The following is a 24,768-nucleotide window of genomic DNA, read 5'->3' as shown; positions in this document are numbered from 1 at the left end:
GGGCCGCGAGCTGAGAGGGTGGGATTCTCGGCCATTCCAGGGCGTGCGTGGCCACCGAGCGAGGGGCCGGGGCTTCCCTTTCCGAGGTGATGACGCCTGTCCTGTTGCTGGGTGGCCCCGCCAAGGTCCCCGTGCCTGGCTTTGCTGGAGCTTGCAGCATAGCTGGGTGGGGGCCCGGCAGTGCCATAGAAGAGGCTGGGGACTCCGGCCCGGCAGGGAACAGGCTCCCTTACTGGGGGGCCTCGCAGACTGTGCTCCTTGAGGCCGGGGCGGTGGGCAGGGAGGTAGGGGACAGAGCCAGGGGGAGGGAGCAGCGGAAAAGCTCATCTCGCAGGTTCTGATGTTCCAGAAGCCCGTGCACTGTGGCAAGAGAGACAGCGGGAGAGGCTGGGGGCACCGGTCTCCAGCCAGGGCCTCCGAGCGGTCCCCCGAGAGCTGAGGACAGGGAATGTGCGCGAGGCTATGAGGGGAGAGGAGCTTGGGCACCTGGGGGTCCCCGTCGCAGTCCCCGCACCGCCTGAGTCCAGGCCCGGCCTCCCAGAATTCCTGCGGTGTCTTGCCCTGCCCCCACCTCCTGCTCAGGCCGGGGCCAGAGGGGTGTCAAGATCACCTGAAAAGGCAGCCCCCGAGGGTGACCCAAGCCCCGAGCCCCCGGCGGGGACAAATGAGGAGCTTAACTAGCACAGGCCGCGTGAAAGGCAGGGGAGAAAGGAGGAACAAAGCTCTGCCAATTTGCTCTTTTGGGCATTGTGCGCGCTGGCCGCGTTCCCAGTGTATCGCTCCCCATTGAATGGGGTCAAGCGCGGCGCGGTCCTTCCGCAGCCCTGATGGGTTTTCACGAGGCGCTGAATGGAGTGCAAATTAGCGGAGTCCTCGGGAGCCTTGTCACTGTCACTCCCAAACCGAGCTGCAAAGGCGACGCGAGGATTAATCGCCCCGAGGACTCGCCCATTATCAGGGCAAGGTAGGAAACTATTTGTCCTCCGCGCTTTCATGTCCCGTCCATTCTGCCCACTGTGGAGGCGCTTCCCGCGGAGCCCTCTCCCGCCCGCACTCACGCCAGCCTGGCCGCCAGGCACCGGGGCACACGCATGCACACGCACATCACGCACGCTGCGAGGCCACGTCACTGTCCGGTGCAGACGTCTTGCCCTCCGAGGACCGAGGCCGGCTGTCTGTGAGGGGCGGAAGCCAAGGCTGCAGGGTGGGCGGAGGCAGGGCCGCCCGGGGGCTGCTCCAGCGGCCTGGACCACCACGGAGCGGCCTGGGGAGCAAAGGCCGAGCAGGAGGCACCAAACCTGTTTTCAGGACAAGGATCTGCCGAAGCCCCAACTGCACGGGTGACTCCGCCTCGAGTCCTTGCTCAGCAGCCCACCTGCGGCCCCACCTCGGACCAGGCCAAGCCCACGGCTTTTCACACAGCAGCACGGGACCCCGGGAGGGATGCACGGCCCACACTTGGGTCACCTCGCATTTGGGGTGGACGTTGTTTCCAGGAAGTGACTCACGCTCATTTTTGATTGTTCTGCTTAGAACAAGAAAATCGGCAGTGGCGACGGTTTGACCCAGATGACGCATGGGTCGCTGGGGGTGGGGAATCGCTGGCCGACGGCAGGGTCTCCGCAGGCCGTGTGCCACGTCACGAGTGGACGCGTGAGTCTCTGCTGAGCAAACAGACAGAGTCGAACAAAGGGAGAAACAACCCTCTGACCAATGAGTGAATAAATAGCTGTCTAATGGACACACAAGTGCACACCTCGTGAGCTGACGAACACACACGTCCAACGAGCGGGTAAATAAGCGATGTCTGTCTCACGAGTGACCAGTGAGCACACGCGCACCCAGGCCGAGGACCCCGGCACTGTCAGCCACGAGCTCGGATCCCCTCAACCTGGAACGTGGCACCTGCTCTTCGGAGCCTGCCTTGGAATATTTTATCAGCCTTTATCTGTGGCTTAAGTAGCTGAAATCAGAACTGGGAGTGACACACACACCCTCTGTCACGCCACACGCCACACGCCACACTGCAGCCGTGGTTCCCGCTGGGGAGCTGGAGTCCTGAGCCCCCACCCCAGCCTCCAGGCCGCACCACCGTCCCGGGCCTCGGCCCCCTCACCTGTCGCAGGGAAAACGCTCCCCCCACCCCCAGCTCAGACCTGGAGGGATCAGGTGGGCAACGCTGGCGGAAGGAGCGTCCCGCAAAGCCTCGAGAGCCCCACGAGAGCCCCACGAGAGCCCCACGAGAGCCCCACGAGAGCCGCGGGGACACGGGCTGCAGCGCCGCACTCAACTGCGGGGAAACACGCGGCACGTGGAGAACCGTCTTCCGGCCGTGGCGCTGTCCGGTGTTTATTGCGCATGTTCCTGTTGGCCACACCCACACCTGGGCTACTGTTTACAGTGAGATTTCATGAGGAGTCACAGAGTTCCCGTAGCGGAAGGAGAATTGGCCGCTGAGTGCCAAACGTCTCCAGCAAACGCCGTGGTATTCCCCACGTTCACTGAGAACTCCGCGAAGGGGCTGACGTGAGCGCAGGTGAGAGGGCAGCTTTGGCAACGCCCCGTTCAACCCTGGGGTTGGAGGGCAAGTGACTGTGGCTACTTTTCTAGAACACAAATCTCCTGAGTCCGCCAGTTCTGAAAACCCTGGGGACAGCCCGGCTGCAGTGCTCAGGCAGCCACAGGTGTGTCTTTGGCCCAAAACTCGGGAGGGGGTGGCCTGTGGCTCCCGGTGGCAGTTGCTGGCTCCAACCTCCCTGAAGTAGGAAGTGGCGTTTGTGGCAGATCCGTGTGGACAAAGGCTCCCTAACTGAGGTTCCGGGACCTTCCACCGAGGTGCTCAGTTGCCACCTGCACCTGCAGACACCTGGCCCTGGACTGGCAGGAGGAGAACCGGCCCCCGGGGGAGCCCGGCCCACCGGGCCTGCTTCCCGCTTCCCGCCTGGCCGTCCCTGGGGAACACAAGGACGGACGTGACCTTCACAAAGGGGAGCGCAGTGCGCTCCGGCCTGTCTGGGCTGACGGAGGGACAGGTGTGGCTGTCACGACTGGCCACATTGGAGCTGTGTTCCCTGAGGTCACACGTGAGACGTGCTCCGGACCCCGCTGTTTCTAGGTGTGACCGTAAGTCCCAGTCTAAGGTTTGTTTCACGTCCTTGGCTGCCTGTTCCATGGCTGCTCAGGCAGGAGCCTTCGCCAGAGAAATGATTAATTTTTTCTTGTCCCTGGCACCAAAACTTTCCCATAGTTTTCCCTGGGACGTTCAAAGCCGCCTGATGTTGCCCTTCCCAGGCCAGAGAGCACAGTGTTCCCTTCAGGGCTCGTCCAGAATCCCCGCTGCCCTCTCCCCAAGGCGCCCGCGCCGGCCAGACGCCTCCAGAGAGTTAAGTCCCACCCGCCCCGCCAAGAGGCAGACGGTGGCCACAGGACAGATGGGCACGTCACCGCCCTGACCGTGGGAATGGCGCCCCTCGTGTTTAACCGGGAAGCTGAGGCCAGGGCTTCCACCTACCTGTGGGGGCGCCCGGGCCCCTGGTCATGGCAGAGAACAAGACCCCGAGGGCCCGAGAGGAGACGGACCAGGAAGAAAAAATGGTTCTGAAGGATGAAGCCCAGCAGGGCTGCTCGGCTCCCCCCGGGACAAGCAGTTCCCAGTCAGGTGCCTCTGCTGGCCAGGGGACGCCTGTTGGTGCCTGGGGACACTTGTAGTCGTCACACCTCGGGGCGGCGTCTGCCGTACTGAGCACCCTGCAGTGCAGGTCGGGAGTCGCCCCCTGTCAGTGGGGCGAACGGGAGAAACCTGCTTTAGGCGAAGGTGGGAAGAGAAGGTTCCGAGACGCAGAGCGATGGTTGCGGTTGCGACGGTGGCTCCACTTGGCCTCCTGGCCACGCCCCACGTGCGAGGCTTTGGGGCAGACCCTGACCCACCGAGGGGCCTGGGGACAGACCAGCCGGCTCCCTGACGCAGGAGGCGCCACGGCTGATGCCCGGTTCGGCCCCCGAGATCGGTTCCCGTGATTCTCACGGCAGCCCCGGGAGGCCGGGACCTCCCTGCGGAGCTGTGAGCCAAGGCACAGGGCGGCACGGCAACGTCCCCAGGACACCCGGCTAGCGGCGGCAGAGCCAGGACTCAGATCCTCGTTCCCAACACGGCTCTCCCGATCCCCCTGCAGTCGGCTTCCTGATACAGACCTGGGGTGTCGGGGTCTGATCCAGAGGTGGGGGCTTCCTGCCTTCTCCTCCGGTGGCCAGAAATTCCAGAGGTCTCAGCGAGAGACGATTCCACTCTCAAACCCTGCGCAGCCTCAGCAGCAGATGAGCGGAATTATCTGGGCAATTCTGACCCTGGGAAGGGCAGGAAAGAGGCCGGCTCTGCCCAGTGCTAGGGGCCGGGGCTGCTTTAGGAAGACCACGGGTGAGCGTAGCGCCCAGGCCGGGCATCCCCAACACAGAGGCCACTATGTCCCAGAGTGCCCACTCGCGTACGGATAGGTGACTGACAGTGACAGTCTCTCCAGTGACAGGTGCCAAATGGGCGAGAAGGAAGGGACACGAGGCCAGAGAACTGGGCAAAGGGACTCTGGGCGTTGCTGCTCACAGACAAAGTGCGCAGGAGCACGCCAGCGACCCCATCACAAACACGCTTTGCTTCCCCTTTAAAACTGACGATGGAAATGCACCGCGTCCAGGGAAACACAGCTTCGCTGTCGTTACTGAGGTCGTCAAACTCGCCCTCGGGAAGGAGCCTGGTGGCCCGAGGGGACGTGCAGTGCCGGGAAACTCGGAATTCACCAAACGACCTCCGTTTCGTGGCTGCCGGTTCTTTCCAAGGCACACGAGGGGTGACCGGCGCTGGCTGCACCTCTGTCGTGGCGGCTCTTTCGGAGGCTGCAGGAACGCGGGTCCTGAGGGCCTCGTCCCCCAGGGCACGTCCTTCCCGGCTGGCTTGAGCTGCCACATGTCCTCTCCCGCGTGGCCCCGTGGCCTTTCCCCGTGTCCCAGAGGCTGGTCCGCGGCAGGACATGCAGGTCAGGTTGGTGTCCTCTGTGTACTCCGGTGCCGGCTGCGCTTATGCCTGTCACGCGGTCCTATGGCCCTCGTCTGAGGTCTCGCTTCCTGGCAGATCACCTTCCCTCCGAGTCCCAAACGCAGCTTTCCTGGCCCAGCCCGTCCTCTGCCCCCAGTGCTGCAGGTGGCAGCTCCCTGGTGTCCAGGGCCCACCAGTATCCGAGGACAACTGGAGCCTTGGCCAGCCCCAGTCACGGGTGTGGTGGGGACAGCTAGACCCTCTCTGGGGGCTGCGTCACCTGCCAGCCCGCCTGGCTCCTGCTCGGCCGCGTCTCAGGAGATGCTGGTCCAGACCTCGCTCCCTGCTCAGCTCAGGCCATGGCCCTGCAGGTCCCGGCCGAGAAGCCTGGGCGTGGGGCGTGTGCAGGGGTGGGCGCGAGGCGTGCGCGTGAGCACCGGGGGAGCAAGCAGAGTCGGGAAGGGCTGAGTGCGTCTCAAACCCACTCAGCGAAGCCGGCGCTCTGCAGGTCCTCGCAAAGGCAGCGGCATCTCATCAGGTGCCGGGACCCCTCCCTGCGCCCCAATCACGTCCCCTCCCCAGGGGTGATTTCCTCACTGCTGCTCAGAGAAACAGACTGACGGTCCGCAGGAAAGGTGAACCGTGCGCCTGTCTTTGAACAACACACCAGGCCTCTCCAGGGCTCATGAAGGGCTTTCCGGCACCTTGGTTGCTCTGAGAGGGGCTCACCCTGCCCGGAGCTCACACTTCTTCGCCAGAGACGCCCCTGGGACCCCCCTGCCCTCGAGGGACTTCGAGCTGCCCTTTCGCCTTTGGTGCACAGCAAATAAACGTGCTTGTCCATGCCCACGGCGGGTCCCAGCCCACCCAGTGGTCTCTCCAGGGAAGGGTTCCCCAACCCTGGTCAGCGGGGGCCGGTGGGCCCAGGCTGGGTGCCGGTTCTACCGCAGTGGGTTCCACCAGCCCTGTGGCCTGGCACAAGGGCCCTTGCTGAGAAAACTGGGACGAAAGTGCTTATTGGGGCACCTCCGTGAGACCACAGGGAACGGGGAATGTGGGGGGGTTGTTAGCCCCACCCAACGCAGGGTCATGGCCCGGTAGAGCTAACGACCACTGACAGCTGCGAGGGCAGAGCTGGCCTGGTTGCGTCCTCTGCCAGGCCCTGGAGTCAGGCCAGGGCCGGGGACCCCTGTGGCCTGCAGACCCCTGGGACAGGGCTAGCTGCACAGGGTCTGGAGATCTGGCGGTTGGATCCAGCACACGCTGCGTGCACTTCGCAGGGCGGGAGGTGGCGGGGGCAGCCGGCACCCTGCCCGCGCTGCGACTCCACCAGCCGCTGCAGCAGTTTGTGCTGCCAGCCGGGGGCCGGGTCCAGCCGCGCCCAGGAGCGCCCAGCCCACACCTCACACGCCACATCCTTTCATCTCCACCGCGCGGGCCCCACAATCGGATTCCGCTCCCTTCTTAATCCTCATTTTCTTTAAAAAGTGGATTAGGAAAATCTCATCTGGAAAATTAATTAATGTATGAATTCAGCAAATATTTACTGAGCATAGCACTTCGCTCGGTATTTATGTTTTTATGCAGCCGCCTGTGTTTCCCCAGCCCCAGGGGTTGCTTTCTGTTTTTTGTTTGTTTTTTGACTTTCAGGTTTCTGGTTGGTCCATTTCTATATTTTATGGGATTTTATCGCTACTTCCAATAACATTCTTTTCTAATTCAACCACTGAGATATGTTTCTTTCCTATGCAGTTGGCCACAGAGGCACAGATTCATCTCAAAGTTTTCTGGGCATGATTCGAACGGCCGCCGCAGTGCCGAGGGCAGCCTGCCCGGCGGGCTCCGGCCACGTGGGCCCCGGGAGCTCAGGACAGGCCGCGGGAGCCTCGGGGCCTACATCTGCCGCATGTCCCCTTCCTCGAAGCCCTGACGGCCAAGCAGCAGCGACCTGTCCCCAGGAGGGGCCGGGCTCTCCACGGCGCGGTGTACCTGGCCCTCATCCCACTCTCCCTCCCGCCGCGTTGGGGCTCTGACGCCGGCTCAAGCCTGGGAGCTCTGACAATCCACCTGCCTGGGAGCACATTGTCCCCGCGCGGCCCCCACGCTGGGGACCCAGGCTTCCGCCCGGCTTGCTCCTCCCCACCTCCTTTCCTGCCCACCCCCCCACGTTTTAACCATTTCCCTGTTGAAGTACACGGCCAAGGGCCTTCGAGGGCGCTCTGCTCCCAGCCGTGGCCGTGGACTGGCAGACACTCTGGGTGGTGACCGCAGTGACAGGAGGGCACTTCCGCCCTGAAGTGCGTCCACACCACGTCATTTTCTCCCCAAACCAGCTGTTCCCGCCCAGAGAAGTTTGAAAAGCCAGGGCCGTGGCGTCCCGCCCCCACCCCGCACACGGTTCCTCTGTTGAGGGCTCCCTGCCCACACGCCACGGGGCGTGGATAAACCCGTGTCTGCCAGGGACCCTGTCCATCTCGTGTTTATTTCAGCAATGTCCTCAAATGGAAAATATGGGAACTGGCTGAAAATGCCAACCCTGCAAACGCACCTGACTGCTGAGACCCAGGCTGGCGCCTGCCCTGAATCTACACCACCCCCGTCTTCACTCCTCACTCCCTGATCCAGGTACAGCACTGGACACAGGGACACTGGGACCAGGTGTGGACCGGCACCCTCTCTGTCACCTACAGCACCTGGGGTGGTCTCTAAGGGACACCTGGGACCAGGTGTGGACCGGCACCCTCTCTGTCACCTACAGACCCTGGGGTGGTCTCTAAGGGACACCTGGGACCAGGTGTGGACCGGCACCCTCTCTGTCACCTACAGCACCTGGGGTGGTCTCTAAGGGACACCTGGGACCAGGTGTGGACCGGCACCCTCTCTGTCACCTACAGCACCTGGGGTGGTCTCTAAGGGACACCTGGGACCAGGTGTGGACCGGCACCCTCTCTGTCACCTACAGCACCTGGGGTGGTCTCTAAGGGACACCTGGGACCAGGTGTGGACTGGCACCCTCTCTGTCACCTACAGCACCTGGGGTGGTCTCTAAGGCGTCTGTTACGGGCTGACTTGTGTCCCCTCAGATGCAGCTGTCCAAGCCCCACTGCCATCGCCTGCAGCGTGGCCTCGTTTGGAAACAGGGGCTCTGTGGGTGAGGTTGGTTGAGTCAGGACAGGTGGGGCCACTCCAGTACGACCGGTGTCCTCACAGAGAGGGGGTGTGGACACAGACACACACACGGGGAGAGGCCCACGCAGAGACGAAGGCGGAGATCTCAGGGCGCTACGTCTGCCCAGCCACGCGGAGATTTCTACAGACCACCAGAGTCAGAGGGTCAGGGACGAGTCCTCCTCCCAGGGCTGTGGCGGGAGCCAGCGCTGCTGACGCCTGGGCCTCGGGCTTCTGTCCCCGGAGCTGTGAGAGGGCAAGTTCCTGTGCCCGTCGCCCGCGTGGGCGCTAAGCCCACCTCCCCAGCACCTGACGCAGGAGGGGACCTCCTCCCGGCCCGGACATTTGCGTTGTATTCAGAGAGTTTTCGTTACTCCTTCAACGCATTTTCCCCTAGCCCTGTCTCCTCCAAAGCCGCCGTACAGTGTGAACTCGCAAAGGTCACTGTGGCGGCCACCTGGCTCCCAGAGCACCTTGGCGGTTCCTGCACCTCCCCAGGCGTCCAGCGAGAGCGTTGCAGGAGCCGGACTCTGCCGAAGGCTCCACGTGGAGGCAACGCAGAGGGTGGAGAACCCTCTGTGCTCCGTGTGTCCTCGGATGGGATTCCGCATGTGCAAGAGGGTGGGTTGCCCAGCTGGGAGCAGGGACAGAAGTGAGCAGGGAGGAGGAGGACGCGACCCCAGCCAGCTCCAGCTGGAGATGCGTCCCACGTCCAAGCGGGAGGTCCACCTCGCGGTGCTGGAAGGGGCCTCGGTGTCATCAGGGGATGTGCAGAGACTCCCAGCCCCAAGGCCACCCTCAGGTGGACAGGTCCCTTCCAGGCCAGCTCCGAGCCACCCTCACGGGGACTCAGCACCTCCTGGTGACGACTGAGGGGCCAGACCTCACCAGGGCACGTCCCTCTGGGCCCAGGGCAGAGCGGGGTCCGCCGGCCCCAACACCTCACCAGGACAAAGGCTGGGCCCCTCTGGGTCGAATTCCTGGACGGTTAGGCCGACCCTTCGCGCCCTGGAGGTCCCACCTCAGCTGCGGGCGTCGCACTCTGACCGTCCCCGTGCGAGCGTTCAGGTCAGCACATTGCAGCCTCCCGCCACGCTGCGGATTTCACGGACGAGGGAAGTGTGTCTTCCTTCTGCCCGGCAGCTGCCACGGTAACACAACAGCTCGGAGGCTTTTCTCAAAGTGCAAAACAAACCCTTCCATCCCTGTCCTCCGTCTTCCTCCTCCTCCTCCTCCTCTTCCTCTTCTTCCTCTTCCTCCTCCTGCTTTTCCTCCTCCTCTTCCTCTTCCTCCTCTTCCTCCTCCTCCTCCTCCCTCCCCTCCCCCCTGCTCAGCTCTTACTCTCCACCCCCGGCAGGCCTGGAGCTCTGGGCCAAGCCGACAGGCAGCATCTCCCAGGACAACGCTGAGGTCAAGGGAACGGACATGACATGTGACGGTCACGAGTTTGCTCCCTTGGGGATGTCCCTTCCCTGAGCCCCGGCCAGGCGGGCTGAGGCCAGGACATGCACCCCAACTGCTGCATTCCGGGGAGAGCCAGGCACACTCAGCGTTTCCCACGCTGTCCTTCAGATCACAGAGGACTTTAAGATCTTTTTTAAATTCACCTTAGGCCTAAAGGGAAGCCCCAGCCAAGGGCCTTGGTGGAGCCCACGGCTTTCTGCGGGTGCAGCTCCAGCTGGAGTCCACGGTGGCATCCGTGGGTGCTGCAGGCCAGGCCCCCAGCGCCTTCCCCAGGCCCCTGACTCAGTTGCTGTGATGACATCTCCGCCTCCTGTGCCCCTGGGCAGTCGTCGCTGGGACACTCGGGTATGGGGGTTTGGGGGAGGTGTCCACTGGAAAGAGAGGGGAGCCCTCAGCCTCTGCCTCGAGATTGAGTCCAGACGGATCCATCTGTAGTCGGGGAGCCAGTCTGAGGCCCCAGAGCCTGCTGTCTGCCCGAGGGACGCGCACTCCCCTTCGCCTGCTGGGCCCTGGGACGCCGGCTCTGCTGAGCTTCCTGGGCGGGGGAAGAGAGAAGACACCGCTTCCCTGCCCTGGGGTCCCGGCTGAGCTGGCTTCCAAGGCGAGGGCTGCAGCGCTCCAGCCTTGCACCCAGAGTCACCCCTGAGAGCTCAGGCCCGAGGAGGGGTCCACCGTGGTCCCTGAGAAGACATCGTGGGGCAGGTGGCACAGGGGCCGTAGGGGACGGGGAGAGCCCTGGGGTTCCTGTCCCGCCGAGCACCTGGCTGAGGAGCCTCACTCCAGGCCCCGCGATTCTTCCTGCGCACGAGGTGATCAAAGTCCACGCCGCCACGCTCAGCAGTTCCCTGTGAATCAAGCTCCAGTAGCCAGGGCACCTGGAACCTTCTAGAAACGAGCCCCTGGCTGGCCCAAGCGACCCTGGTCCCTGCAGTGGGCAGGGAGGGAGGACAGAGCCGGCCAGGGGCTCTGCACACGCACGGGGCTGGTATCTGCAGCTCGGCAGACAGGACAGCAGGGCGTGGGGCCTGTTAGGGTCATTGTCACTTGCTCCAGTCTGGACCACTCTTCACACGGGGGTGACTTTCACACTGACGGGGCTGGGAGGGGCTGGGCCACCCGTCCCAGGCTCTGAGGCCCGAGGGCTCCACCCGCTGCGGTGAAGCCCTGGCTGGGTCTCCCTGTGCCCAAGCCGGCCGGGCTCCTGGTGTCCCCTGGCCCCTTGCGGCTCCCGGCCAGAAGATCCAGAGGTGCCTGTGGGGAAGGAGGAGCCGCCGGCAGCCTAATCCCCCTCCGCCCCACCCCGCACGGCGCTCCCCGGAGCCTCCGCTGCGCGCTGGGGCTGGAACGAAGGCTGATAAATTAGTCTGGAGGGAAACAAGGCCGCTCTACTTGTAAAAGGTCACTTCGACTTTGTTCTGGGTGAGGGTTTATCTCAGCTGCCGCCGCGACAGACAATGCCTGGGGCCTAAATGGCAGAAATCTTAGCTCTGCTCGTGAAATTACGGCGCTGATAAGCCAGATGGACTTCAGAAAGATCTAAATGGGACGGGAGTGGATGTAGGTATTTTTGAACATGATTGAACAGAGACAACACAATGGGATGTACAATTAAGCTGGCATTAGCCCAGAGAGGGACGGCTGAAAGCCCGCGAGGCGGCTCCCGCGGCCCTGCTGGGGCTGGTAATCCCGCCCTGCCCGCGCGGCCGCCGGAGGTAGCCTTGGGCGGGGGCCCAGGCTGGACGCACGGCGCTGCAGGTGGCTGCGCTGGAGCCTGGCACCCCCCCCACCACGGCAGGGACAGAGGGACACACTCCAAGCCACACCCCGGGATGCACCGGGGTGCTGACCACACGGGCCAGGCCGGAGCTGGCTTGAGCTCTCCCGGAGAGCTTGGAACCAGCGTGGCCCCCGCAGGGGACCAGGGCCAACCTCCCCCCAAAACTCACACGTGTTGGGGATCCCAGTGGCCGACAGAAAATCAACACTTTTAGGCCATTTCGCTCATGCATGTTTTAGACGACGAGAAAGGCCTGGCCAGGGCCACCTGCAACAACCCCCCCGTGACACCAAGGACGCTGGCTTGCAGCCCTTCCCTGCAGGGCCTCTTCCAGGCGCTCAGACTGACCTCTCACCCCAGGCTGACCTGCTCCCCTCAACGTGGCTGCCTTAAACCAGAGCAAACCCTCGTCACAGAGCTCGAGGGCCCAGAGAACACAGGGGCCTGCGCCAGCCCTGAGCCGCGTCTGCCCGCGGGTGGGGGCTGTCCTGGGTTGCTGCCCCCGGGCGGCCTGTGAGCGGCTGCGTCACCCTCGTCTTTGGCTGAGGCCAAGGTGCCCGTGACACCCTGAGAGCAGTTCCCAGCCTGGGGACAGCCCGCCCACAGGAATGCCCACCGCGGGAGGAGCGCTGATAAGCTGACCTGCTGCCCGTCACCGGCCTGCGGAGCAGCGCGGTTCACGCCTTGTCCCATGACCCAGGGGGACCTTTTATGGCCTGGAACGCCTGGGACTCTCGTCCGACCCCATGGGGAGGGAGGGCCACGTAGGAGCGGGTGGGCAGGCCATGCTGGGGCTCCCCAGGGAGCCGCCAGGCCCACACTGCCCCACCCTCGCGGGGGCCACCCCTGGCCAACCTGCTCCCTGCTGGGAAGTTGCTCGAACTGAAATTTCGAGTGTGGATGACCTACACTGCGGACTCTCCAGCCTAGTGCCCGGCTGCTTCCTGCCCCCGGGGGAAGGCCAGAGCGGGTGGCCCACCCTTCGGGCAGCAGGAGGCTAAGCCCGCTCACCGACCCCGCAGGGACCTCGCTGTGGTGCAGAGTCAGAGTCTCGTCTGTGCCGCACCTGCTGGGCTCCGTGAGGACACCAGGCCGCACGTCACCAGGGGGTCGTGCCGATCGAGTGCCCAGGGGGGGCCGGGGGCTGCTCTGACGGCCGGGGGGCACATAGGAGAAGTGGGACCTGCCCTGCTCTCAGCCCACGCACATGTTTACACAGGGCAGGACCCTGCCAGCTGCCCCGGCCAGCCCTGTGTCACACTTCCCTCATGGGGGCTCGCACAACAGGGGAGAAGACGGTGACACCCCAGGTGGTCCCGGGAACGACGAGGAGCCCTCTCCCCACCCCAGACAAGGGAGGGGCCCCCAGGCTGCCCCTGGCACCCTCAGCACCCCTTGCCCGCGGTTCCTCCGCCCCCACCTCCCGCTCTCCCGCCGGCTCTGGCAAGGTCGGCTGTTAAGAAAGTTTCGGCTGCACCTGCAGGAAAAGCCTCTCGGGCTCCCGAGAGGGAAATTTGGGGCAAGGCCCTTTCTCGAGGCTTCTCCCCTAAAGGGGGGTCCTCCACCTGCCACTCAGCAAGTGCTTGCCGGAATGCAGATTCCCGGGCCCCACCCCAGGAATTCTAATCCAATAGGTAGAGGGGGGGCCAAGAATCTGCATTTCGAAAGGGCCCTGGGGGTTTTCAGCACAGCCCTGTGACAACCACGGCTCCCTGGGACTCCACCACCGCGGTGAGCAGGTGGGAAAGATTCCCTTGTGAATTGGGGGGGTCTCAACTCTGCGGCCCACAGGCTGGCCGCCTGCGCCAGGGCCCCTGCGGTTCCTGCCTGAATACACCTCGGTCCTCTGCAGGCCCCGGCCCAGCTGGGCCCTGGGCACCCCGGGACTTTGGTATGGCTGGCGACTCTCTCTGGGCTCCGGAGAGTTCTGGTACCATCAGCAGCCCCTGGTGGTGCACACAACTCCCTGCCAGGCCCTCGGACGCTCTCGGACCCCGCTGCGGCCCACGGCGCCGGGCCTGGGACCTGCTTGGCAAATAGGAAGCCACAGCTCCGGGGAGCGAGGGAGGTGGAGTCACGCTGACGACAGTGCACTGAGCAGGCCCCGGCCGCGGTGTCCCCGCACTGACCACCTCGGTTCCTTCTGCCTCCTCAGCCTCGGTTTCCTCCAGGCAAAACGAGGGTGGCCGGGTCCTGGTCACCACCGGGAGGGCCACTGAGAGGACAGAGGCTGTCGAGGGCCGTGGCCCAGAGCAGGGCCGTGGCCCAGAGCAGGGCCGTGGCCCAGAGCAGAGCCCTGGGAGGCGGTTTTCCTCGCGCCCAGCTCGGCTGCAGGGCCTCCAGGCCCTTATTGGGTTCCCTTAATGCACAGCCGCCATTTTCCTTGAGGAAGAGAGGAGGGGCAGGGACGGGGACGGGGACAGGAAGGGAGCACCGGGCACCCTGTTCTCACAGGCAGCTTTTGGGAGCTGGGGGGGCCAAGCTGGCAACCTGAGAAGTCGTCCCCTCCTCTCCCGAGGACCCGACGCTGCGTCACCTCTGGGTCACACGCAGACGGCTCCCCAGGCAGGGTGGGCTTTGCTGTCACTGGGTGTGTGAGACGCGGAGGGCAAAATACCATTTAAGAAGCTGGTATTCGTGGATGTCTCCCGAATACGAAAAGAAAATATTTATTTCCTTTTTTGCTTGTGAATCAGAAGCTCTATTTAAAGAAAGCGCCCTCTGCAAGTTATTACCCCTTAAGGAAGCGAAGGAGGCCATCGGAGGTATTCTTAGTCATTCTCCCTTTTTTCTGAAATTCCTTATATACCCGCGTCTCGGAGCTGGGCCGAAGATAGTGCAGGGCTCCATGGCATTCTTGGGCTAAAAATGTCTGGACCTGATGTCACGGTGCCTGGGAGAGACAGGAGGGTGTACGACGCCACCCTGAGCTGCGCTGTCCGCTGCGCCTGGGGACAGGGGCTGGCAGAGTCCCGGGCACCTCCGGCCACAGGGGTGCGTCTCGGCCCCCGCTGTACCCCAGCAGGGCACCGTCTCCCTTCAAACCCTCGAGCGGGGTCCCTAAGCACCCCGCTGTGCTGTCTGCGGCACATGCGCCCTGTCTAACGGTGGGGACGCTTTCTGTGTGTGAACTGCACCCCCACAGAGACACTCAGAGAATTACTGGGAGGAGAGTCCCTGCGATGCCTCCTGGCCTCACATAAACCCCCCGGGCACCGGGACGGAGTGCGACTGCCCAGGCGGAGGCGCCCCAGCCTCCCGGCTGGGCTCCCCTGGACTGCGGGGTCTCTCGGCCACGGAGTGGTGGTCAGGGAGCGAGTTCTGCCTTTTAGACTGAGACTCAGACGCTGGGAACGGAGTCTTCCCGTTCTCAGACCTGCCCTGCGCTCCCTCCCCAGGCTCCGGCCCCCGGCCCCCGCCCGCGGCACTGACCCTTCCCCACTGTGGGAATTAAAAGGATAAAACATCGTAAAGTGGCCTAAGAGCTGAGCCACCAGGAGCCGGGCGCCCTCCAGGGCAGGTGGCAAGGGCACATGCAGCGCTCAGCTCCGGGGCGAGAGGCACAGCGGGGCCAGAGGGGATCCCTGCCCCGGGGGGAGCAGCAACGGCCCCCGCCGCACTGAGACAGGCAGCTGAGTGACTAACGCCCTCGGCGATGCTTGCTAAATAACAGTCACCCACCCAGCGCCCGGTGGGCCGAACGTGCTGGAAGGTGCCCCAGGGGAGACCTTTGACCCTCGCCTGCCTGCATCCTGCTCCCGCCTCCTGGTGCAGGTGCAGGTGAGGGGGCTGAAAGGACACTGCCTCTTGTCTCCAGGTCGCTGCTCTGGACCCGGGCTGTCGATTAGAATCTTCCGGAAGCTCTCATAAGCCTATGCTCAGGGCGCTTTGCCAGAATTTCCAGTCTTAAACCAGGACGCTCTTGGGCAAATGGGGCAGTTGGTTCCCTACCTGGCCACAGCCCCACATCCCTGGGGTGGGCCCGGGCACCTGTATTTCCAATGCTCCCAGGTGACATCCCCGTGCAGTCACGGTGAGACCACGGCCTCGATCCTGCCCTGGGTGACACCCCCCTGTAGTCAAGGTGAGACCACCGCCTCCACCCTGCCCCGGGTGACACCCCCGTGCAGTCAAGGTGAGACCATGGCCTCCACCCTGCCCCGGGTGACACCCCCCTGTAGTCAAGGTGAGACCACGGCCTCCACCCTGCCCCGGGTGACACCCCCCTGCAGTCACAGCGAGACCACGGCCTCCACCCTGCCCACGGTCTCAGATGCTCAGGAAAGACTGAGGGATGTTCCTGACCCTCCAGGACAAACAGACGCGGGGTGGGGGTGCGGGGAGGGACCGACGTGCACCTTTCCCTCGCAGACCCGCAGACGTGGCTGGGGCGGTTGGCACCTCCTCCCCAGGCTGGGCGGCCGCACTTCTCAGGAGCTCTCCCGCCGGCCTTCCTCGCTCACCGCCCGGGGCTCGGGTCGCCCAGAGCTCGGTGGGGCCAAAAGTGCCCCGTGGCTGTCAACGCTCCAGGGGCGCAGAGGAAGCACCCCGAGCTCTGCTTCCACAGAGGCTGGTGGCCAAATCAGACAATTTGGGGTCCACACCAGCCTCCGGCTGCCGGAGGGTTTCTCCTCCCTCAGTCCCAGAGCCCGCGGCAGCCTGGCCGTCTCCCGGGAATGGCAAAGCCGGCACTGGTGGGCGAGGCTGCCCCACCACTGGGCCCCGGCAGGAGCTGGAGAAGGCAGCTCGTTCCTCTCAGCGCCAGGGAACATGTAGCGGCCCGCAAGCTTTCAACAAGGCCCGCGGATGCCCCTTCCTGAGCTGACCGAGTGGCTGGGCCTTCACTGTCCGGCCGTCCCTCCTAAACTTCACCGTGCACACGAATCACCCGGGATCTGGCTCAAATGCACATGGGGACCCCGTCCTCCGGGAGGGGCCAGGACTCTGCATTGCTAACAGGCCCGCGGGGTCCGCAGCTGTTGGCTCATGACCACACTGGGCTTCGAAGTCTTTATGGCAACGTGTCAGCCACTGCGTCTGCCTCTGGGTTGATCTTGTTGGCCACTTTGCTACAGCGACTAAGGAGAATTGAGACGCGTTCCCAGGAGCCTAGAGAATTCCATCCTGGGAGGGAGGCAGGTGCTATTTCCACCCGGCTCTGACCTACCCACGGCAGCAACCTGGTCCCCGCCCGGGACACGCGGGGCCTCGTGCAGCTCCTGCCCCAGCACCAGGACCCGCCGTGGTGGAAACTGTGGAGAGGGGGGGTCTTGAATGTGATCTCCCGCCCCCTGGCCACCCTCAAGTCCCTCCTGAGAAGGGACACCCAATCTGGACCTGAGCAGGTCAGGATGTGCCGCCCGAGTGGGGGAATACTCAGGTCTGCGGGGAGGGTGGCCCCTACGGTCTCCTCTAACGCCCTGAGCCCGGTAATTAACCAGAGCCTGGAAGCTTCTCTCAGGCTCCTGCAGCTCAGAAATCCAGCCGGAACTCCCAGAAGAAACATCCCCACCAGGCAACACGCGAGTGCCCCGAGCCACCCCCCAGGCTGCCGAGCCCAGGTGGGGCAGCGACACGGATGCCCCCACCCCAGGACCCCACGTGTGCACCCTCACGCACGGCCATGCTGGGGCAAGCGTGGTAGTACCTGCTGGTGGTGAGGGGTGTGTGTGACTCCCCCGCCCACCCCCGGGCCTGGCCGCACCTCAGGGACTCTCCAGAGAACCTGCCACCCCTCCCTGCTGCCGTCGGACTGAACTGGGTCTTGGCTGGGGGGCCCTCGAGTGTCTCCCCGGGACTTGGAGAAGCTGGTTCTCGGTGCGGCTTTTCCACGGCCGCCTCCCGGTGCCTTGAAGGGCCACGGAGGACTCGGCTGAGAGGTCAGGGGCTGACATCCCTGCGCTGCCCCCTGCTACCCGGAGCAGAGCCCGGCGGGGCTGGCCGCATCCTGGTCCTACCCCTCGGGGCCCCGCTCCTCACGCGCCCTGGCAGGGAGCAGACAGCACCGGTTCCCTAAAAGACGCTCGGGGGACACGCGTGTGCGGGCAGGAGACATGTTCCTTCCTCTCAAGCCCCCGCCTTTCTTCACGGCGGATGTTTCGGGTCATACTAAAATTCCTCAGATCCTGCATGCAGGGCTGGGCTGGCTTTGGTCCCCGACACCCCCCGGGCCCGGCATCCCAGCTAGCAGGGAAGTGCGTGGTCCATGGGGGTGAGAGGCAGGCCCTGGCGCCCGCCGAGACCCCCAGTATCCAGAGCTGCAGAGCCAGGGCAGCCGAAGCCCCCGGCGGTTTCCCTGGCAGCCCCCGAGCTTCCCACGGGCCTGCGCCAGACGCAGCCGTTTGTTGATTGAACAAATGAAGACGTATATTAATATTCAGTCGCTAGCGCCGGGGGAGGAGACGGCCCACTTGAGTAAATTCCTCACATAATTGAAACCCCATCAGGTCACTTAACATTCCCCACCCGCTCCTCAGGCAGAGGAGACGACTGTGGTTCGGCAGAGGACAGCCGCGCGCCGATTGCGGGCTGAGCACCGGCAAAGCCACGAGGGCCTGTCTGGGGAGACACGGGGACCGCGGGCAGGAGACAGACGGGCAGATTCAGCCACAAGCTGCTCCCGGGCCCTGCGCTGGCGTCCGGGCCGACCCCTCCCGGCCACAGGGCCCCGGCACACAGCTGCAGCCGGCCCGCGGCAGGCGGCCGCCCAGCGCCTCTTCCAGAGCCTCTCCCTCGGGCTGTCACCAGCAGCCACCTCTTAATTAGCAAAATAAGCAGCGTGATGATAAATGTCATGATTTACTCAGCAGATGATCAAAATCATTGTTTTTGCAGCCCCCGGGGCAAGAAAACACCATCGCAGGGTGATTTATTCCGGAAGGTGGGCTCTGGTGTCCGCAGGCGGGTGTGATGTCTGGGGAGAAACGCAGCCTCGTCCAGATGGGGGGCTGGCCCGGTGCCCCCTCTCCCCCCTGCCGACTGCACCCCCACCCCACCCCAGCGGGGACCACGTCTGTGCACAGACACCGCCAGGTCCCGGCCGGAGCACCTGACATGGGGCGTGTTTCCTTCCGACAGCGGGCGTCCCGCCCTGGTGTGCCCGGCACCCAGGAAAGGGGTTAGACGGGGATTTCTCCCACAGGCAGGTGGGGCGGAGGGAGGGGACGGCCCCCCGGCCCGTGCGGAGGGAGGAGAGGGCTTACGGCAAGGAACCGGGAGGGGACCTCAGTCCCAAACACCCCGAGTTCCTGCTTCGCTAACAGAGCACCTGTTCCCATGAGAAGGATGCCCAGGACTGGACGCCGAAGCCACCGCCACCTCACGTGCTGAATGCCCGACCCCTCCACCCCGCGGTCCCCCAGGTCACGGGTCATCCGTGTCAGCGCCCACCCCCTCGGGGAGGGAAGTACTTTCACTCCGGTCGCGAGTCCCCCTGAAGCCACATTCGGTGCTCCCGCAGTGATCTCAGCCCAGAGCAGGCCGGGACGTGGCGCCACAGGGCACCCGGGTCAGCCCAGGCCTGCCAAGGTGCCGGACACCGTGTCTCTTGTCACAGAGAGGAAGGGAAACGGGACCTTCTCACCCTAGGTCAGTCGTGTGCCCCAGGCAAGAACACTGTCCTCAGAGTGGGAGGAGGATGATTTCCACATTCCTAAATGACAGTAAGATAACCAGTGTGACTGTCATGTCAAACGTGTCCTCTGAGGGTGGCCTGTCCTCAGCCTGCAGGGCCCCTCTGGTCTAAGCCCTGCAGATTCGATTCCCAGCCCCCCAGGAGCAACTGCCCCCGGGAGCTCAGAGGGGTCCCCACACCCAGCTCCCGGCCACCCTGGGGCGACCAAAACCTTGCTGGATCCAGATCAGATTTTATCATCATCTTTGCTGGTTCTTTCAGGTAAATGAGTATCGCATAAATTGTAGCAAAGTCGAATCACTCTGATTCGTGAAACTCCAGGACCAGTGTCAGAGTGAACAATTATACACACAGAAGTCGGGACCGTCGTGAGGGGACACCTGTGCAAGTGTCGTCCCTGGGACCTGCCTGGGCCCACCCGGGTGCCCTGTGGCGTGGCCCTGCGCACTGGCGTTCCTGTGGCACCGCATCCCGGCCTGCTCTGGGCTGAGCTCACTGCAGGAGCAGCACGTGTGTCAGGGAGGGGGGCCTGGGGGTCCCTGGGGGGGTCGGCGGGTGGCCCCTCCTGTCTGGAGCCAGGCAGAGGCTCCGGCCTGGCGTCTGGGCCCCATCACGGCCCCGTCCGTAGCAGTCGGAAGACAAGACCCACGTTAGGACAAGGGCCAGGACAAGGCCCCAAAGATGGCACCTGCAGGTCACTTCTGCCTGATCCGCCATTCACACCTCAAGGACCCACAGCACAAAGCGAAACAGCAACCAACTGCTCCAGGACACGTGTGGAACATTCCAGCAAGGCTGCCCCCAAAGCCCCAGCGGAGACCTCTGGGGCTAGGAGAAGCCACTTTGAGCGGCATCATTTATTTCAGGCAGAAGCGGCCGTGCCCGAGGGTTCGGGCTTCCCTGCTCCTCTTCTTCCTCCTGCGCGGGGCGCGGTGGCTGCCGCCCAGCTCCGCGCTGGCTCTCGGTGGCACCGACACACACGCTCCGGCCCGACGGGAGGCTGCAAAACCCAGGGACACATCGCAGAACCAGGCGACTGGTGCCCCAACTCGCAAGGAAAACAAGGTCCAGCGAGATAGCGCCGGGCGGGTCGAGCGCAGTATTTCTAGGCCGCGGCATGAAAGGACCCTTCGGTCACCCCGCGGACACAGCGCTCTGCAGAAATGGGCGGCCCCGCGGAGGGAGCGCGTTCCCTCACGTCCGCGGAGAATAAATAATGTCGCAAAGTCAACAGCGCGGGCGGGCCGCGTGGCCCCACCGGCCTGGCACCAGGCGGGCCACCGTGATACGGGCGATTTCTTGAAACAATAAATAAAAAAATGAAAGCAAACAGAAACTTGTATCGGAGCAGACAAGAACAAAGTCACCTCAAGGTCACGCGGAGTGCTACCTGCAGGGCCCGTTTACCCTCCGCCGTCCAAGCGCCACCTACTAGTTAAACAGTCCGGGCCCTTCTGAGAGCGCCAGGCAAACACGCTCACATTCCTCTCCCGCGCAGCCCGGGGGGAGGGCGACGGCCACCCCGCCACAGCCAGCTCCACTCAGCCACGGCGCTCACGGGCACGTTTCCTGACGAGGGCCCTCTGGGCCACGGAGCAGCACGTGACATGCCCGTGGAGGGCTGTGACCCGGCTCTCTCCCCCTCCAGCCTCCGGTGTTCCCTGGGCCCCGGCCAGCCGGTCCTGAAGGTGACCCGGCCGAGCCCCACCCGCTCCCCCACCGCCTCTGGACGGCAGGGGACAGCCAGCTCACGCGCAGCAGCTCGCCGGGCTGCGGCTCCCACCGTGTGGGACGATGGTGGCTCCCATGCGCCTGCCCTTTGTCCCTTCACAGTTCTCTGCGGTGTGAGGCTTTACGCTGATGCTCAGGCAAAAGCTCCTGTGTCCCCTGTGTCTGTGACAAGGAGCCACACACAACCCCGGGAGCTACCGGGAACCTCACTCCATCCGGCTGTGGGACCCCGCTGGGACCCCAGCCTCTCCTTGAGGAGGGACCGTCACCCTCCACTCTGTGAGATGTGGCGGCCTCTGACCCCTGCCGTGTGCGTGGCCCATCCAGGCAGCCTCGGCGTCCTTGGCCAGGGCTGCAAGTGTGGTGGCCCCAGAGAAGGCGCTCAGGGCTGCTGGGGCCACGAGAGCCACCAAGGGTGCTCGGGGGCGCCTGTGTACCCCGTGTCTCCAGGGAGCGATTTCTACAGCAAGTGCAATGTGGAGAGACAACAATGCATCTCGCAGGCGAGAAAACGCAGGCCCGAGTTCTTCCCTCGCTCTGCCCAGGAAACTGAGGCACAGAACAGTTTGGGAACTTTCCAAAGCCAAAGAGAGGTTAGGAGAGGTCGTGGAACAAGATGCAAGACCCCTGCCCCACCGTATCCCTTGCCACTGGGGACCCAGCTGCCTGGCCATGCGGGGTTCCCCTCTGCCATCCTAGAACTGACGTCTCACTCAGCACTCTGGGGCGGGGGGGGGGTGAATCCCCAGCAGGGGTCTGGGTTTGCTTTCCTGTCTTCCGTCCAGGCAGGGCTTCTGCCAAAAATACCGCCAACGATTGGCCTATGGGGCTGGCCAGGGCCTGCGGGGATGTGTGTTCTATGGGGCTCTTGGTCCCCGCGAGACCAGGCATGAGACCACCTCGACAGCCTCCAAAATCTGGGCCCAGTGAGTCTCGTGGCCTGCGCACGGACTACCCAGCTCGGAGCCGGCCCAGGAGCACCTTTGGAGGTGTCGGCGCCCTCTCACCTGCCTCACCCCGCTCCTGACCCCGTGGCAGGTCCAGCACGTGCGCTCCAGAACCCTCGGGGCCGGCCAGGCCACAGCCAGGACATTTAAACAGCAAGACGTCCCTTCCTGGCAGGACGGGGCTCGTGTCCCTAACCTCGAAGCAGGGGCTCCTCTGAGCGGCTCGCTGACCGGGACGCTGGGCAGAGGCCTGGGCATCCGTGCGCACGGGGCGTCTGCGGCAGCGTGGCCGCCGGGCACGTTTTGTGGGCCGTCCCCGGCAGTGAAGCCGGAGGGAAACCGCCTGCTCTCGGACGTCCCATTAAGACACGAGCTCATAGAGACACGTTTCTGGGCAGAGAACAGGCTCAGCCTGGGGGGCCCACAGGCACCCCCGCAGACCCCTGATGCTTTCTGAGCCCCGGCACGCGAGCTGCGGGACAGAATAAGCTGGGACGTGGGACATGTGAACGCTCCCCCCACCGAGCCCCCCGCCCGGGGCAGTGGCTTCATGCACAGACTGAACACGGACACATGGCAGTGACCAGCCACGCCCAGACGCAGCGCTCACCTCCCATCCGAAGTCTGTCTCCTTCAGCGCGGCCCGCGGCGCCACCAGGAAGGGGCCAAACCGCTCCCCGACCTCCAGCTTCCGCCTGGCCCAGATGCCCAGGCCGGCCCCGGGGACGGAGGACTCTCGGAGCTCGAAGTCTGGTGGGACTGGAATGTCTTCAGGAATGTAGACCGGGGCCTCGTAGGGTGAGCCCTCCTTGGGGGTGAAGTCCTCGCTGGTGGGGACGGGAGACATGACACTGTCCTCAGTCTCGTCCTCAGCACTGTGGCCGGCCAGCAGATCCGGGTCGGGCTCATACATGTTATTTACAACGTCACCGTCACCTGAAGGAGACAATGCAGTGTCAGCCTCTGTAGCAACCCCCGCTCGTGTGCAGCTCAGGGACCACCTGGGACAGGGCCCTGCGGGGACCGAGAGTGCACAGAGGCCCAGAAGGCCCCCGGCTGCCAACCCCGCCTGGGAGATGCCGCCTCTGCTCCACCCCGCGCCAAGCACCCTCCCCGGATGCCAGAGGCCCCCGAGGATGAGATCCCGGCAGGCTCCTCGAGGGACCCATGTTTGTAACGGGGTGGCACAGCCTGGGCCTCCCCACGGGCCCTGCAGCTACCCAGGGACACGCGGACGGGTCCTGCTTCAGAACAGGGAAGGAGCTGCCTGGACCTCACAGGCGGCCCGGGCCGGTGGTGACACACTTGCTCCCGAGCTGTCCCATTCTCACCTGTGGCCTCAGAGATCAGGGAACAGAGCAACGTCCTATGTTCTTAGGAGCACTTGGAATTTGGGCCACTAAATTGTGAAATTGGCCCAGAGCTACTGCCCTGCGCCCGGGCCTCTCTGGGCACCACTGAGGGGGCTCTGGGGCCGCCCTGGGCTTGGGGAGGGTTCTTGGAAGTTCCCTGTAACCTCACGGAGGGCTCGGAACAGGCCTATTGAGGTGTGAATATGGGACTCTCGGGGCTGCAGGTCACCGGACTGAGCGAAGGGTCCCCAGCTCGCTGCTTTGGGACGGGTCTTCCTTGGGGTCTGTCCTGAGAAGTCTGGTGCCACAGTAGCGTGGCCTGGAACCACACCAGAGGGCAGCGTGCGGCACAGGGCGGGGACGGGAGGGCGAGGACAGGGTCAGACCGCAGGGAAAGCAACTGCGCCCTTAGGCCTCCACCCCAAAGCCCCGCACGGGGACAACGACAGGTGAATATTCGCAGTCAGCAAAAGGTGGAAGCAGCCACGTGTCCATCAGCGACGCAAAGATAAACAAGTGGTGTCAAGTCCAAACAAGAGAATCGCGTCATCCTGCCTGGGACGGAACCAAGCTCTGACACCTGCTACGACCAGGGTGAGCCAGACACGTGACGTCTGGGGACGAAGCCGCACACACAAGGCCACACACCGTGTGATTCTGTTTCTGCAAAATGCCCGGAGTCGGCAAATCCCGGCAGACGGGTCGCAGAGTGGAGGTGGCAGGGCCGGGTGGGGGAGCAGGCAGGGGCTGCTGTGGTGCGGGGTCTCTGTGCGGGTGGTGGAGTGTCCCGGCGCCAGACAGAGGTGGCGGTTGCAGGACACGGGGAGTGGGCTACACGCCACCAAAGTGCTCACTTTAAAATGGTCACTTTTGGTGTGATGTGAGTGAATGTCACCTGGATAACGTTAAAAAGGGCAGAAAAGAGGGAGGAACAGGCGGGGCGGGGGTGGCCGAGTCACCCAGCGCCTCCTGCTCCCATCTAGAGCTTTCCGCCCAACCCCCCTTCTGCTGCTGGGTCGAACACCCATGAAAGTGACCGGCCGGGTCCTTCTGGGCCTTGTGTCCCGGCCCCCTCGGGCCCCCCGCGCTCCTGCTGCCGCTGGGGGAGAGACGCCTCCATGGAGACGAGAACTTCCAGGCACAAGAAAAACGGCTTCCGATTCCTCAGGCTGCCGCCCGCGGATCAGCGCGAGAAGTAACAAGATGTTTTCTTTCAAAAGAAACCAAAGTCTGGGGGGAAGAAGTCCCGGGGACAACACTTATTTAACTTAGCAGCCTTCGCAGGAGTAATTATTGCGTTTTAAGTGGCGACGGTTCCTTTCTGACTGACTCATAGGATCCTCTCAGAGAGGCAGCGACAGAGCTGCCCCTGCTGCTCCCTCCACCCCAGAGACCTGCGCTTGTCTAGGTTTGAAAGGAACCTGCTCCCCGCCCCAAACCTCCCCACGACTGTGCGGGAATGAAGGTGAACTGGGAGGGGCGTTAACTCGCCGCCTTGTTATGGGAACGGGGAGCTGCGGAGCTGGGGGTGCAAAGTCAGGGCGGAAGAAGCCGAGGGCCCACGATGCCGCCCTTAGCGCCAGGGTCGGCGCCTCTGCCCTCGGGGCGGCCGGGGAGCAGCGCCCGGCCACTTCTGAGTCCTGCTAGAGCCCAAGCGCGTCTTCAGCCAG

At 64.2% G+C, this 24,768-nt stretch overlaps 1 protein-coding gene across 1 annotated transcript in view; it reads right to left on the bottom strand.

The window, feature by feature from the left end:
• The window catches only part of PRDM16 (PR/SET domain 16), a 212,621-nt gene extending 188,403 nt beyond the window's left edge, over nucleotides 1–24,218 (bottom strand). Inside the window, exons 1-3 of the mRNA XM_069477528.1 lie at nucleotides 24,155–24,218; nucleotides 23,268–23,417; nucleotides 22,357–22,682 (exon numbers count right to left, since the gene is read on the bottom strand). Of these exons, the coding sequence (XP_069333629.1) occupies nucleotides 22,357–22,682; nucleotides 23,268–23,417; nucleotides 24,155–24,218 (540 nt within the window). The remainder of the gene's footprint in view (nucleotides 1–22,356; nucleotides 22,683–23,267; nucleotides 23,418–24,154) is intronic.
• Nucleotides 24,219–24,768: the final 550 nt, after the last annotated feature.

This window comes from Eulemur rufifrons, chromosome 8 (assembly GCF_041146395.1).
Source record: "Eulemur rufifrons isolate Redbay chromosome 8, OSU_ERuf_1, whole genome shotgun sequence".
Lineage (NCBI taxonomy): Eukaryota > Metazoa > Chordata > Mammalia > Primates > Lemuridae > Eulemur > Eulemur rufifrons.
Note: the sequence above shows the minus strand (reverse complement) of the source record. Positions and strands in the feature narration are given on the sequence as shown.